We start from the raw sequence: 15,838 nt of genomic DNA on the forward strand, positions 1-15,838 counted from the left end.
TTGTAAAGCTCAGTGCCAAAATCTTCCCTTAATAGGATAGCGATACCACAATGAAATTTCACACACATACGAAAATTCGCAGATATTATATAATTGGCAATTTATCTATCTGATAAGGTAAAGAGCTTCCCGCGTGCACGTATTTACAGAAAATTGAAGAAAATTGTAAAGGTAATCATATTATTTTTTAATACATTTTTTAATACACATATTTTTTAATATATATATATATATATATAAGATATATATATATATATATATATATATATATATATATATAAGATTGATATTGAACATTCTTGTCGTTTTTCTGCAGCCGATTTCCCTAGACGAGAATACTCATGATCTATGCGATTTTTCTAAGACCACTTACAGAAATCCATTAGCGCTTTTTATTTGTATCCGTATGGGCACATAACGTAATACGTATTTCCGATAACATGTTATATACATATATTCATGTATTCGAAGTAGTAAAACTAACCAATATAGGTAAAACATAAAATTAACTTTAATGCATTTGACTGGAAACTGCTAATCCATATATTCCAGACTTTCGATTTAATCAAAGAGAAATTTCAAAATAGGACCGGCGCGCAATTAGCGTCAGTCAAAATTATTCCGCAAGGCATTGCTAAGGATGAAGTTCCGCGGATGCCCAATTAACTTTAAGATAATTAAGGAATTGAGGCTAGCATTTTTCACTTAGCCGGATAACTTTATAACGTGAAACGTCTTCTTAGTTCGGAAGCTAATTGGAGGGTAAATGTTTCGCAAAGAACCGGTCTAATTGAAGATGTGAAACTTTTAACTTTTAAATTCCTAACTGATGTTAGTTAATTGGTAGGAGATGTCGCTCGCAGAGAAAGTGTTGTAATCTTGTTTTTGCTAAGTTGCAATTGAATTTGAGAAACTCGTTTTTTTTTAAATTAAACAATGATTTTAATGATTTGCTGTTACACCAATAAGAAATTCTTTATTTAAAGGAAAATGAAAATATATTTAATTTAATAAAAAACAGGTTACCTGAAGTTAAGTTTGCATGTGGGACCGGGTTCAATTGACTGCATTGTCTGCTTAACCACTGGCACAGTTTCCTCATAACGCCTTTGTGCCCAGTCGCTTATCCGTCCGTCCGTGGTGATGACGTAATGAACATCCCTTTCACACGGACAAGTTGACAATATCGTCACGTATGCTTCCTCTTCGGGCTGCAAATAAACTCTTGTGGTTAGGTAATGAGATAGGTAAATTGACTGACATGTGGTGACTTACATATTAAAGACATATTTAGTGTAAAATAGGAGACGTAATAAATAGGATGGTGCATCGAGAGCGGAACAGAGGCATTTACTAGCAGTTTTTTTTGGAAAATGCCCAGACCCGTCGATGTTGTTTTCGAGGTGGGCACAAGTCTGGTGAAAAATCACGTACAGCCCCCTGGGCGGATATGACATCATCCATAAAATCTTAAATGAAAAGGGGTTGAGTGATATCTTATTTTAAAGGTCTTTCTATTACCTTTATAATGATGTATTGTAGTATGTATTGATGTATGTATGTAATTCAGTAGTTTTGAAAATTAATTTTATTTAAAGCATAAATAAAACTAATATATCATCAGTAGTAGAGATCAATACATTTGGAAGGAAAGTAGTTTAAAGGTGAAGAATGAAGTGACTTGTCAGGTAAGTAAATGTCGGAGATTACCACCATGACTCTCCATGCAGTAATAAACATTTTGCTCAAAATGTTGCCGCACATTTTGCAATATTTTGGGAGTTATTTTAAGGCATTCATTTACAATTCTTTGCTGCATATATTTCAGCGATGTTGGTTGAGTAGCATAAATTTTACTTTTTAAGTAACCCTACAAAAAGAAATCCAAAGGTGATAAATCTGACGGTCTTGGGGATCATTGGATCTATGGCACATATTGTCAAACACGAAATGCGTAATGTGGTGGGGCACCATTCTATTGAAACATCAACCTATTCGCAATGTACAGCCGATCATTCTTATTTTCAATAATGGCTGTTAATGCAGGAACTATGACTTCTTCCAGTAATTCCAAATACATTTTACCGGTCAAATTTCCAGGTAAAAATAGGGATCAATCAAATGATGTCCTTTTTTTGACAAAAAACGTTCCAATCGCTATTTTCAACATCAAAATGATAAATAAACCATGGGCATAGTGAAGAAAAGCCCTTACTTAATAAGTAAATGCTTTCACTGAAATTTTTTCTAAAATAAATCTCCAAAACTACTGAGTTAAAGTACATGAATTTTACATCTTTATATATAAAGGACCTTTAAAATAAGATATCATTGGACCACCTTTCCATTTAAAATTTTAGGGATGGTGTCTCTCATTTTTCCAAACATAAAAAGCTTAAAAGGGAACCAGAAGAATTATTCTTTACTTTTAAGGCTTATGTTGGATGTGAGGTCAATTAAAATCCAAGCTGTTTAAATTGTTTTTTTTTTAATGCCAACATTTTGACCTATATTATATATAGCTCTTCTGCAGGGCTAACAGCAAAATTAAAGCTTTTAAATAAAGAGTTCATAAAAATAAAGCAGAACATAGTCGTATTTATTTGGTGATTGCATTTAGTTTACTAAGTTATTATTTATCTAGTTTTTGAGGAAATAGAAGTGTTGGCGTATAAGCAATTAAATTAATTTAATTAAATGCAGCAACAAAGCAAAAAATTTAAAAAATCACTAATTAAATTTTGTTGCTTATACACTAATACTCGTATTTCTTTAAAACCCAGTTAAATAAAAACTAATTAAACCAAATGGAATCACTACTAAATACGGGCATGTTCTGCTCTATACTATTTAACGAAAAGCTTTAATTTTTCACCCTGAAGAAGGACTAAGCCGAAACGTTGGCTTTAAATAAAACAAAATTAAACAACTTGGATTTTAAATGACCCTACATACAACTTAAGCCTTAAAAGTAAACACAATTGAACTGGGCCACTAAAGCAACATATTAAAATAGAATTATTTTTAGTAAAGGTGAGGAATGACATATAAGTTCTGATAAGCAACAGGAAAGCATATTTTCAGGAGTAGAGGAAACAGTGTAAAAAAAACAGAAAAAAAATTATAAAGAGGGAGAAAAAGAAGTAAAATAAAAAGTACAAATAATAACGAAGGAAAAACATACCGAATAAAATAACACAAAGGTGTTTAAAGGATTGGAAGGATGAAATCGATTGGTAAAGAAGAGTAGCAGTAACAAAGAGAGTAAAGAAATGAAGAAAAACCTATAATTTGTTTTCTACGCTAAACAGAATAATACGAAGGCATTAGGAACATAGAAAAACAGCTAATACAGCAAATTTACTAACATTAATTGAGTATTGCGGAAGCTTAATTTAAAAGTGAATATAGGCAAAAAGAAGGTGAATAGAAAGAACGTAAAAAAAGAATAAGAGGTATAATTCAACACATAATGAAAATTTTTGTCTTTGTAACACTGTTGTTAACACTTTGCGCACTGGAAATAATATTATTATTTGATACTAACAAAGGCCTCCTATGAAAATAGAAGACATAGAAAGAGTTAGAGAGAAGTCCAAAGTTAAGAAACTATTAAATGAAGTAATACGATGGCTCAATAATACTAAGGCGGATGGTAGAGTGAGATGAAAAAAAAAGAAGAAAGTCTTATTTCCAGAATAGAAGATCTAAGTAAAAATAAAAAAGAAGAGGATGTCACTTGACTTTCATAACGAAAAAGATTAATTCAAAGCTAATGGTTAAATGCATAGAAGACCTGCCAGTATGGCTAACCATGAAGTAGGCTAACTTTTAACAGTAGAAAAAATAAGCCCAAGGAAGAAGTAAATAATAAAAATTCAGAGATTGGAGGGACACAAAGTCAATGGTCAAATTATGTTTATTTTGTAAAAAACGATTACACGTATTTCGTCTTTAGTAATTTTGTTAAAATATCTATCGCTTGGTTTTCTTCTTTGGTTCTTTGATAGTTTTTTTTTTTAACTTTAGAAGATTTATTAATTTTTGTATTTTTTGTAATTGGGTAACTTCTATTGGAAATATATGACTATTTATTTATTTATTTAAAGAAGATATTATTTAATGAACCATTACATAACGACAGGAAGAATAGAAGGCATGTAATAAAATTGTCAGTATTAATTGAGCACTGTGTATATCTAGTAGAGTAGAAGGTATGGAAAATAAGGAGAAGTATGGTTTGACTCTTAATGCAACTAAGTATGTTCGTATATCTAATTAAAGCTTGCAAAAGTAACAATAAGTAAAGAAATATTGAGGGAAACATTTTATTAAGAACGATGACAGCCTAGCTTTAAAAGTTTAAAAAAAACTATTCCAAGCTGGAAAAAAATTAAGATAAAGGAGATAAAAGAAAAAGAAGACAAGGAAATAGTCTAATTTTCAGAGTAAAAAATCGAAAAAAAGTAAAAAAGGTGAAACCTTTTTTACCTAAGCCTATTCTATTGAAGCTTCTGAAAACACAAATTGATAAAGCAACACAGTAATAAGAGCGTTATAGTGCGGTTAATAATTATAAAATTAATTTAAAATAGATTAGATTTCTCCTGACATAAATTATTTCCAAGACCTTTTAATAAATATAATTTTCTATAAGTTTTTACGTTACAGATAAATAATAAGAGACCAGAACCATAAATAGTATGGTTCTACTTTATCACAGTAGCCTTTTAAATTATGGATCAGGGATGGAAGCTATTCGCAGGTTTAAACTAAAAGCTAATTAAAAGTGGACCAGAAAAATGTTCTTATTTTAGGCATGGGTGGGGTTTGTTAAGTTCTACGATTGCCTACTTCCAGGAATAAGCGCAACAAGGATAATATGGATAATCGAATGGAAACTACGCAATGAAATAATATAAAGGTCATCAAATCACCATGTGAAACCAGCCGTAAGCGTGATTGCCAAAATGGAAGGCTAAAGAATAAGGAAAATAAAAAGGAAAAAAAAGTAGCATTTGACTTACATACCAAAAAAAGTAATAGAAGTAATACATAATTGATGGCTGGAACTTTAAAAGAAAAGTCACTAAAATCAAGTAATTCCATTTAAGCTTCTAAAACTATTTACTACCATGTACTTCTACTAAATTTAAGTGTTAAAGCACTGCGCTGTATTTTTTTGTAAAAGAGAAGAAAAACAGTTGATGAAAACGAAAAAAAAAAAGAATAATGAAAAAAATTATTTGACTTTAGGTAAAATTGAAATGTTGATAAATATTTAAAACTTTATGAACCATAAAATATGTGAAGGATCGTAACAAAACAAGAAATATGACTTAGGAGGGAAGCTGATAAAAAATTAAATAAAAATAAAAAATAAACTCCTTTTGATATTAAAAATTCAAGGAAGAAGTATACAAAAATAAAAAGAGGAATCAAAAGGGCAAGTGTTACCAAAATTATATTTTAGAAAAAAGTAATACCAAGCTTTTAGCTAAAGGTTAAGGGGGTGACTTGAATGATATAGCAAAATTGCCAAAACAAATTTACATTAGTTTCAATTTTCTGTTTTTTATTTTCAAGACATTTCAGTCCCTACTACCTGTTACTTTTCATAATACATCTAAATAATAAACGAAGCTAAAAGAATAAAAAGTAATATAAATATCAAGGAAGCAAAATACAATAGCAGTGAGTAGAACAGAATTCAAAGCAGTCGAGGGGAATATCTGCTAGCAAATTTAAATAAAATAAAATATTTATATTCTGAAGTAAGGTGCTTGGTTGTAAGGGACCTATCGTTTTTTACCAAGTAGTAATTGTACGGAAATCTTAAATATTTTAATTCTGACACATATTATGTGTAAATTTGATAATATATTTATAAATTCAAGATACGTTTTACATACCTGTAGAGTATGCTCGACCCCCTCAATTAAAAGATAGCAGTCACTTGAAGAGTTCCATTTTCGGATTGGCTCCCTCGCGAGCACGTAATGGCTCTCTATTTCCTTGCTCTCCACCGAGACCAATTCCGCCTGAAATACAATGGAGCTACGTTATTATCTGAGAACACAAACATGTTTCTTTAAGATAAAAGCCGTGTCTTTGCGCTAAGATAAATGGCCTTCGAACTGGTGAACAGACGAAACGAAGAAAAACCGTAAGTGTCTCGGTATGTTATGTTACGCTTTGGTTTCCGTGTTTTACATGGATGGCCATTTTATTTAACTGAAACATTAATTTTAATTATGTAATTAAATATTTAGTAATTTAAGTTAATTAAATTAAATATGGAGGTTCAAAGGTAAGGTAGTTGTGTGCAGGATCGTATGAAAAATATTGCGAGTGGTAAAAATGTAGCTAAATTTGTCTTATGAAGTATTGCAATGGCTACATCTACAAAAATGTTAAGGATAGTAAAACTCTTCTTTGCTTGATTGTAGTTTAAAATAAAATTATTAAAAAATATATAATATATTTATTGTTTAAACGTTTTATTGTTTCCGTAATATCAACACCTTATCGGGAGTTTCTAGGCAGCCCCAGCATGGAGCTATAAATTATCTTATTCTTTCTCATATAGTCAATAATTTTGCCTCCTGAACACTATAAAATTTTGAAGCCAAAGTTGTTAAGTTTCATGATAATTAAATTTCAGAATTATAAATATGCATTTATTGGAGGAATTAAAGTTAAATATGGCTATAGAATTCAGAATTCTTTAACATATTCTCAATAACTTTGTAGAAAGAAAGTGCTGTTTATAAATACCTACTTAAAGATAATTCGAGGACCTGATCACTTTATTCTTCAAGTTAAATAATCAGATCGAGTAATACATTATATAAAATTGTGATGATTTGTACCAATCAAAAATAAATTGGTCTTAGTTATCTTTGATGTAAATCTGTAACACCAGCAACCTTATATTTATAGAAATTCTGGCTGATATTAATCTCACTAAGCACTATCAATATAAATCCATGCGTATATCAATAACTTAAAATATAAAATTGTATATTTTAAGCTATTGAACTACTCTTTATTATAGTATAATTCGATAAATTAACGTGGAATGAAAAAACATTCATAAGGTAATTTTAATGTCTCAAACTGCTTTACTAAAAACTTTGAAATGTTGTAAGTTGGAGATCCTATAGTGGAGACATTTGGTCTCATTTTATTGCCCTTTAGACAAAGCAGAATATTTTAAACGAGTTGATTATTAAAATGACCTATATAAAAAGATTTCTAAAAATTCTTTATCAAAAATGATTTCGTAGATTAAGACACCATTAAATGACTGCAAAAACCTTGTTTCCTCTTCCGAAAAAATCAAGTTACAACTTTCGAACCCAACAATTCCAAAATTATATTGTGTTCCAGAAATCCATAAACCTGGCAATAAAATAAGACCAATTGTCTCCACTATAGGATCTCCAACTTATAACAGCCAACAGTTTATTTCAAAAGTCAATAATTTCATTCTAAGTGGAAATGAAACTCTTGTTTCTTTCGATGTATCTTCTTTGTTCCCAAGCATTCCAATACCAGAAACTTTGGAATATCTGATTGAACTTCTGGAAAGTAACGGTTTCGATAATATTTACCAAGAAATCCATAAGTAATTAAGAAATAATTAAATTAACTCCTAAATTAATCCAAGAAATAATTAAATTAACAAAACTTTGTATGGCACAAAGTATTTCAATATAACAACTCATACTACGAATAACTAGAAGGTACAGCCATAGGTAATTGCCTCTCTCCCTTTCTAGCAGAGCTCTTTATGAACCATTTTGAGTTAAATCCAAAAAATACATTCCAATACTTTCCACTAGTTTGGTTAAGATATGTTGATGATGTGTTTGCCGTGTTCGACACTTTTGTGCAATAATGATAATTGCAAAACAATTGCATGATAAATGCATGCATGCATCTCTTGGTACATCGTTTGATCTCATTTCCTCGAATAATAACAGATTTAATAAAGAAAAAACAACAATAAAAACAATTGCTAGGATCAATGCTTATGACGATGAGATTATTGATAAGCTTATTAGAAGACAAAGTTTTAAAGTTAATCTTAAAAACTCTACCACAAAAAAAAAGATAAAAATAAGTAAACTTTTGTTGCAATACCATACAATCCTATCTTGACGAGAGGCTTTGATAGGGTTTTTAAAGACTTAGGTCTAAGAATGGTCTATCAAAGTTCGGCCGAGTTCTTTTAGACGAAATCTTTTAGAAAACCCAAAAGATAAAATAAAGCCCAATGAAAAGTCTGGGATCTATGAGGTTGATTGCAACGATTGTGATAAAAAGTACATAGGACAAACCAAAAGATTAATTAATGTCAGATTTAAAGAACGTGTAGCTCATGTGAAATATGGAAGAGTTGAAAAGTCAAGTATGCCTGAACATGTTTTAAATACTGGTCACTTTGTGGGGATAGACAACTTAAAATTACTTAAACCAGTAAATAACAATAGAAAATTAGATGCATACGAAAGTTTAGCAATATTTAATAATTGAAAAAACATTCTTAACAGGGATAAAGATCAATAATCCCTTTTAGTCAATTATATAATTTAGTTAGTGTTTAAGATTTGTTTGGCCATACTTCTTTGACCGCTCTATTAGTTACATCAGTAGTATATAAGGAGATTTGTAAGTAGTTTAAGTTTAGTTTTAATCTTCTCCCGAAGATGCTAACATCATTAGCGAAATACGTTTCGAGAGTAAAAATAAAGAGTTTTGGTTAGTGGTAAAACTGTCTCGTAATTTGAGCGCCACATCAACAGTTCCAACTATAGGAGATATACTAGTATAAAACAATTTATAATTGCTGTGTCGACTTACAAAGACAAATTTTATAATGCGCTTATTGGTTAACTAGTTAGTTATAATAATCATGCAAATAATTTTTTGTTGGATTTTATTTATTACAACTAATAACAATTAACTCTATTTAACGTCCAGAAATGGATCGAGAAAGGCTACTTGGCCAGAACAAAATTTGATTTAAAAACATATTGTACAAGCAACTTTGTATATGTATAGACACTAATGATAATTTTAGTAATGCTTATATCCAGCGAATTAAGAGTTTTCGCAAAAACTCATTACCGTTATTGTAAAACTTGTCTAAGTTAATAAGCAACTGATAAATTTACTTTTTGCAAGAGATAAATGTTTTCATCATTAGAGAAAATTTGTTTTGCCGAGATGAAGAAGAGTTCTTTAATCTTTTTAGCTTTATAAAAAATAGTTGAAACTCTTGTTTACTTGAAGAAGTTGAAACTTCTTTAACTAATCCTTTTAAACCATATTTCTTTAAAGTTGTTAACTATGCTATTGACGATATTTACCTTCGGGTTGAACACTATTATTTACTAATATCGGCTAAGAAAAGCTATTAGTATAGCTTTTCTTCATGGTAAAATAGAAAATTTATCATATTTTAAAACTGACTCAGCCGCTTCCACAATAAATTGTAAATTATTAGGACCAGTCGTGCTAGCTGATAAAGTTATTTAATGATCTATTAATTTACTAATTGTAATTAAGTTACCAGTATTGTAGTTAGTATTTAGCAAATGATTTAGATGCGAAAGTCTGACAAAAACGGGGATTGGGAAAAGCGGTTGCAGTCAAACTGCATGGAATTTTAAGTATCGTTTTTATTTAAATTGAATAAAAATAAGCTAGATTTACCACTTATTCATTTTTCCATTTAATTAACACTTAAACGCAATCAATAACTAAACTTAACTAATAATAAAGAAAATAATAAATAATATAAGAATGAATTGAAACATTAACGCTTGATCTATCTGTGAAATGCTCTGCTACTTAGTTGCATTTAGGATTCAACATTTGAGTTAGAGTAATTTGTGATATGCATGTATGTTTAAAATGCACTTAAGTTACACTAAGCTCATTCTGCATTCTTTTGAGGAAAGGTCATTATCCAGCCTAGCGAGTAACATAAGCAAGTGGTCGTTAAGTGTGAAGCCGTGGATCTCTTCAAGTGAAAGGTATGATTAATTCACAAAAATGATTTGTATTTGTATATGAGAAAAAGGTAGTTCCAGAAGATATATACTCTAATATCTGGTCTTCTTGATCCCAAGTCCAGGTCAATTTTGATAATAAATTTGAAGATTATACTCAAAGCATACCAATCAGAGAACATGTTATCTATAACATCCGCAAATAGATCTAATACTTGCTAATTTCGAGTCCTAAGCTTTAGCGTGGAAATTTTTCATAGCGAAAGGTAGATGAGACCTAAGTTTTTGTTATTGAATCACTGCACTGAAAAAATTTCTGCTGGGAAATGTGATAGTTAAGCTAATAAAATAGAGTTGGTTTAAAGATGAGCAAAGGTCTTATTTAATTTATAAGATATTAGATCTTAAAAGGTCATAATAACGTTGGTGCATTTATGAAACATGATACCATGTCTTTTTGCAAGAGTTACAATAACTAGACTAGAAGTTGATCAGATCGTGATCTATATCAATAATTTTGACCTTTAGCCAAAACATAATCTTATACCACATTTAACATACGGTATGGGGTGGCGCCTTAAAAACACATATCTAATAGAGATTGTGCAAAAATGGTTATTAAGGATAATCTTAGGTAAAAACGTACTTTTTTCTTCGCATGCTCTTTATGCTTTAAAACCAGTATCTTGGACCCAAGGCAGTTATTTTTCCAATCTGTAGCTATAAGACAATCTAAGAAGAAAGATATACTATCATTAATTACACATCCATACACTACTCGCTCACAACACCTAACTGGCTACCTATAAAACATAATCCCCACATTAGGACAGAGTTTCTATTTGTATCTGAATCCAAAAATTCGATCAGTACTCCCTGTTAATTCTATATATCTGTTTAAAGTAAAATTAAAGGAGTGGTTTCTAAGCCAATCTAGAGAGCATATTGCATATATTCTAGAATATAAAAATAAGTAGATGTATACATGTTTTTACTAAATGCAAGTGGTAGCATAAATAAACCCTAATTTATTACTGTTGATTCCTGATTTAGACGAAAAACCCTATTTTGACAGATATCACTACCACTTCAAAGACTTCATCAGTTGTTAATTGTATAATGATGTCAACTTGAAAATTGTTTTTTAAATGTATTTAAGCACTACTTAGGAGTAAAAACTCAAATAGCATAAGTACTTTTTATCGTTATTAGTGTAATAGGTTCTATAGTACCAAAATAAGATTTTTTTAAAACTTTTTTTATTTAAAAAACTACTTTGTACCTTTTACCTGTATATTCACAAACCCCTGACAAAAGGTTAACCTTTTGCGGGTCATTTATTTACTCAGATATTTTTAAACTCTATTTTATTGTATTTTGTTTGAAGAAACTTTTTTTGCCTTTTCTCAGTATACATTTACATTTACTTTCATTTTGCATACATAAACTGAGCATAAACAGAGACCCGCCGAGAAATTCAACACTCTAAAACAAAGCTACGTATATCTTTGCATGTTGACAAAATATGTATGCACTTTTACAGCAAACTGCTTATTTATTTTAGTTTTCCCATTCCTCGCAAGGAAAATAACAATGTTTTCTCCTTTTATTTACGTTTCAGTCCCGTATTTCTCAATTTTCTTGCATTTGCTAACGGCCGCGTGCATAAAAGAACGCAGAAATAAATTTTTCCGAAAGGAAACAACAATCATAACTTTTGCTGAAACGGCAATAAATAACATGAAAATTCCTATTACTATCACGTTTTCCTTCCGCCCTGCACAGATTGTTCCTGCGAACTGCCACCGCTTATTGGAACCTGAATGTGACTTACGGCTTGACTAACAGTAAATATTTTCCTAGAGTTTGACAAATATGTTTTTCTTCTTTGCAATATCATAAATTGCCAAATGAATCTCACGTAAATATTGCGTTAAAATTTATGTTAACCTCTTTTTGAAATTACTTGCTAGACATAATTTTCATATTTTTACAATAATAAAAATCCTGCACTGGATTAGTAATGCAGATGTTGATTCACTATTCATGTGCCGAATTCTTTATGCGTTATTTTTAACAAGGTTGCTTAAAGAAATTAACATGTAGAGACCGCATTGGAAGATCCTATTAAATTAGTAGAAGAGCAAAGAACGAGTATAATTAAATACACTAAATCGAGTTAAAATGCCGTTGAGTAGTGGATAAGGGCGAGTGGAATAATTGGCACAAATGCTTAACTTACTTAACTTTGCTAATAAACAATTCATGTAAAATAGTATTTTTCCCAACATGCACGTTACTTATACATTCAAGTCTACTATATCAACGTCAATGCATCAACTATAGCTTGTGTCCGCACTAACCGCCATAAAGAATTCACAGCTGTCACATGGGTTTTATATTCATGTCATGTTCCGACCCACTTTTCCCATTTTTCGATTTTCTCAATATCCGGTTTGAAACTGATAATTCTGATAACACATAAATTTCAACAACGACTACAATCGCATACATTTACTGGCAATTTTATATTGCGGAAGGAATAAATTAGGTAATATATCATGGCTGTAAATTTTCAATTCAAATGTCTCATTTTTATACAGTATTATAAGCATGTTTTTTTAATATGATATTTTTTATAATGCTTTATTCGATATAAGATGGTGATAAATGATTGATTTTGGTAAAGGTGAATGTCAGAAAATTCACGTGCGATTGACATTTAAATTGCTGATGTTTTTGATACTTATTTTCTTCAAGGTGAGTCAGACTTGAATAAAAATCGACTTTTTCTGTTGCAGGGCGTGATTCTCGTGACTTCTTTGAAATTTGTAAGCTTTTTTTAGTTTTATCTAGCTAAAAAAAACTATATCAGACGATCAATTCATATATTTTGATCGACGTTTCGATCTCTATGAGAGGACCTCAGGACTCTAAAAGATATATAAAAACACATATAACATTGTACATTCTGGCATAGTTCCAAAAGGTAAATTTTTGCACACAGTAAAGGGAATGCTCATTTAAAAGTAAATACAAAATTTAAAATGTCTATAAATTCTTGTAATGATAATGTACATTTTTAGTATTTTATTAGGTTCTACTTTTTAAATACTGCTATATTTGTAAACAAAGAAATATATCCAATGATACTAAACATAATTTGGTAGTAATTGAATAATGAATTTTGCAATAAGTTTATGACGTTAAAGGAATTTTTCATGTAGTTGATCTCTGATCTCTTCAAGGCTCTATTAATTAAACTTAGGCTAAAAACGTTGGTAATTGATAAGTTGGATAAAGCTTAATATATACCTGAATGGAATATCTTTCATTTTTGATAAGCAATATGATTTTGGAAATATACCAATAATACATTTCAATTTTTTAAAATCTTATTTTTTTAGGCCCGATGATAAACAAAGTGTTTCTAAGATTTTGTTATTGATCTATTAAAGGAGAAACATTACATTAACTATATATGTAATGTTTCTCCTTTTACAACGTTTTGGTTTTAAAAGTTAGAAACTATGGTAAACTAACTTAAATATTTTTTTTTTTTTAATTTTAGTTGTGATTTACAACTTAATAATCAATTCTTCAAAAGAAATATTTATAGACCAAATACTTAAATTAGACTGAAGAAAAGCTAATTTTAGTTAAGAATTAATTATCACTTTAACTGTGTGCGAAATCTAACCTTTGTAAGTATACCAGAATGTATGATTTTATTTGTGTCTCTTAAGAGTTTTGAGGATGATTTCATAAAGATAAGTAATTAATTTACCTATATCCAACAAAAAAGCTAACTAATCTTATATCTATTTTTAATTATTTGATTTTAAACTTTTTCTGTACAGCTCTCTCTGCACCTTTTGGCTTGGCACTTAATATATCAAACTCCTGTGAGCACCGTTAGACCACTTCTTCTTTGCTCTGCGTTCTTATTAATTTTTAATATTTTTTGTTAAGCTTAACCTTAGCAAACTCGCTTTCTTCTATAGCCCAAATCAAGTTCTTCTTCTTAACTTGGATTAAAACTTAGATAAAACTTTTATTATGCACTTTTATTACTACATGAATTATAAAAGCTCAGGTGACCCTAAAATCTGTAATAATAAACATGATCACGAAGCTTTTACGGTCTGAATAAAATAATAACAATTACTTGGACTAATAGAACAAATATTTTGATTTGTTTAATAATGTTGTGTTTATTTAAATAGATTGTTTTTAATATATGTTATCTTAGGTTAGTTGTTCAATATTTTTGTATGCTCCGTTTCATTCTGCTTCATAAAAACAATTTTTATGAAAGAAAATTTTTAAAATCCTTTATTTAGCAATTTTTTTGAAAAAATATAAAACATGTATTTTTTATTATATACAATCGATTAGCGAAGTTGATTTTTCTTATAAATTAGGAATATCCTCAAAACTCACTGTTTTGTATTATGTCTAAAATAATCTTAAAAGGATCATAGTATTAATGCAAATTATTCAATTTTCTACTATTAATTTTTTTTTTGTTGAGCTTAACCCTCACAAACTCGCTTTTTTCTACAGTTGGATTAATTTATCCAAGTTTTATTCTGCACTTTCATTACTTCATGAATTATGAAAGCCAATATGACCATAAACTAGTTGATAATATTCATCGTGGTCAGTATACACAGCTTTTCCGAAAAAAAATATATTTTTAAATTTTAAGCACATGAACGAAAATGCCATTTTTATTCCCGTAAAAATCAATGGTTAGTTTAATCAGCAATTAGTGAATAGAAAAATAAATTACCTGAAGATATATTATATCACTATCAGCTAAAATGGCTGGGACAATGAATGTTCCCTCTCCATTGGATATTTCGATATCTTGGGAATAAATTGACGTTGTGTTATCATACACTTTTACCCTTACTCTGACCGATTTTTCTGTACTCATAGCCTCAACCTGAAATAAAGAAAACTTGTTTAGTACTACTAAAGTGTTTTTTTCATAATTTTAATCTCTTTATATTTCAACTTTAAAAAAAAGCTATAACAAATTACCAGCTTATTTACTAAATTTTTAGCAAATACAAATTTCAAAGTACAATTTCTCTTCATATGAAACTAATAGAATAAAGACTCGTTGCCCATCACATAGTATATTGAATAGACCTAATCTGTATGTATGAGGTTTGTAAATGCACGTATCAAGGCTTTGTTCTACATTACTCGGGTGTTAAGATAATATTATTCAATTGCTGAATGGAGTGTCTAGCCACGCTGAATACTGCAATATCTAAAGCGACGTGCTCAGTTTAGTTCCCTTGAGTTTGAATATAATATGCGGTTTAATAAAAACTGATAATAAAAAAATAAAGCTAAAAAAATAAAACTGTTTAATAAATTTCTTACTTTTCCAGAGAATGGTAATCCGGGCTTATATCTTCTACGCATTTCATTGCCAAATTTTAATTCTACATAGTGCTCTTCTGCTACAGATATATCTGGTGGACCTAAACCTGCATTAGCAGTCACTTCAAAGGTTGAAATATATTCTAATTGGTCTACTTCAACCACAACAGACCATCGGCCAGTAAGAGCATATGGGCTTAAAGGTAGAGAGTACGATAATACTCCTATAAATAAAATATTTTAAAAAATTTAAAATTATCATAAGAATTCTAAAGACTATTGTTACCTGTATCTAATGATACTTGGTCCCATATGGCAACTTTAGTACCTTGAGGATCTTTGACACTAACAACTCCAATAGTATCTGATGCTATTTGTAAATCGTGATCCAGTGCCAGAAGCCAAAATTTCACTAA

General features: G+C 29.7%; 1 protein-coding gene across 2 annotated transcripts in view; it reads right to left on the minus strand.

Annotated features, from left to right (window-relative positions):
• LOC126742764 (C3 and PZP-like alpha-2-macroglobulin domain-containing protein 8) overlaps window positions 1-15,838 on the minus strand; it is a 334,454-nt gene that overhangs the window by 82,803 nt on the left and 235,813 nt on the right. For both annotated transcript variants that reach the window (XM_050449553.1, XM_050449554.1), the window contains exons 5-9: window positions 15,709-15,834; window positions 15,423-15,646; window positions 14,818-14,973; window positions 5,913-6,041; window positions 1,027-1,211 (exon numbers count right to left, since the gene is read on the minus strand). In XM_050449553.1, the coding sequence (XP_050305510.1) occupies window positions 1,027-1,211; window positions 5,913-6,041; window positions 14,818-14,973; window positions 15,423-15,646; window positions 15,709-15,834 (820 nt within the window). The remainder of the gene's footprint in view (window positions 1-1,026; window positions 1,212-5,912; window positions 6,042-14,817; window positions 14,974-15,422; window positions 15,647-15,708; window positions 15,835-15,838) is intronic.

Source organism: Anthonomus grandis, chromosome 12 (assembly GCF_022605725.1).
Source record: "Anthonomus grandis grandis chromosome 12, icAntGran1.3, whole genome shotgun sequence".
In the NCBI taxonomy this organism is placed as follows: Eukaryota; Metazoa; Arthropoda; class Insecta; order Coleoptera; family Curculionidae; genus Anthonomus; species Anthonomus grandis.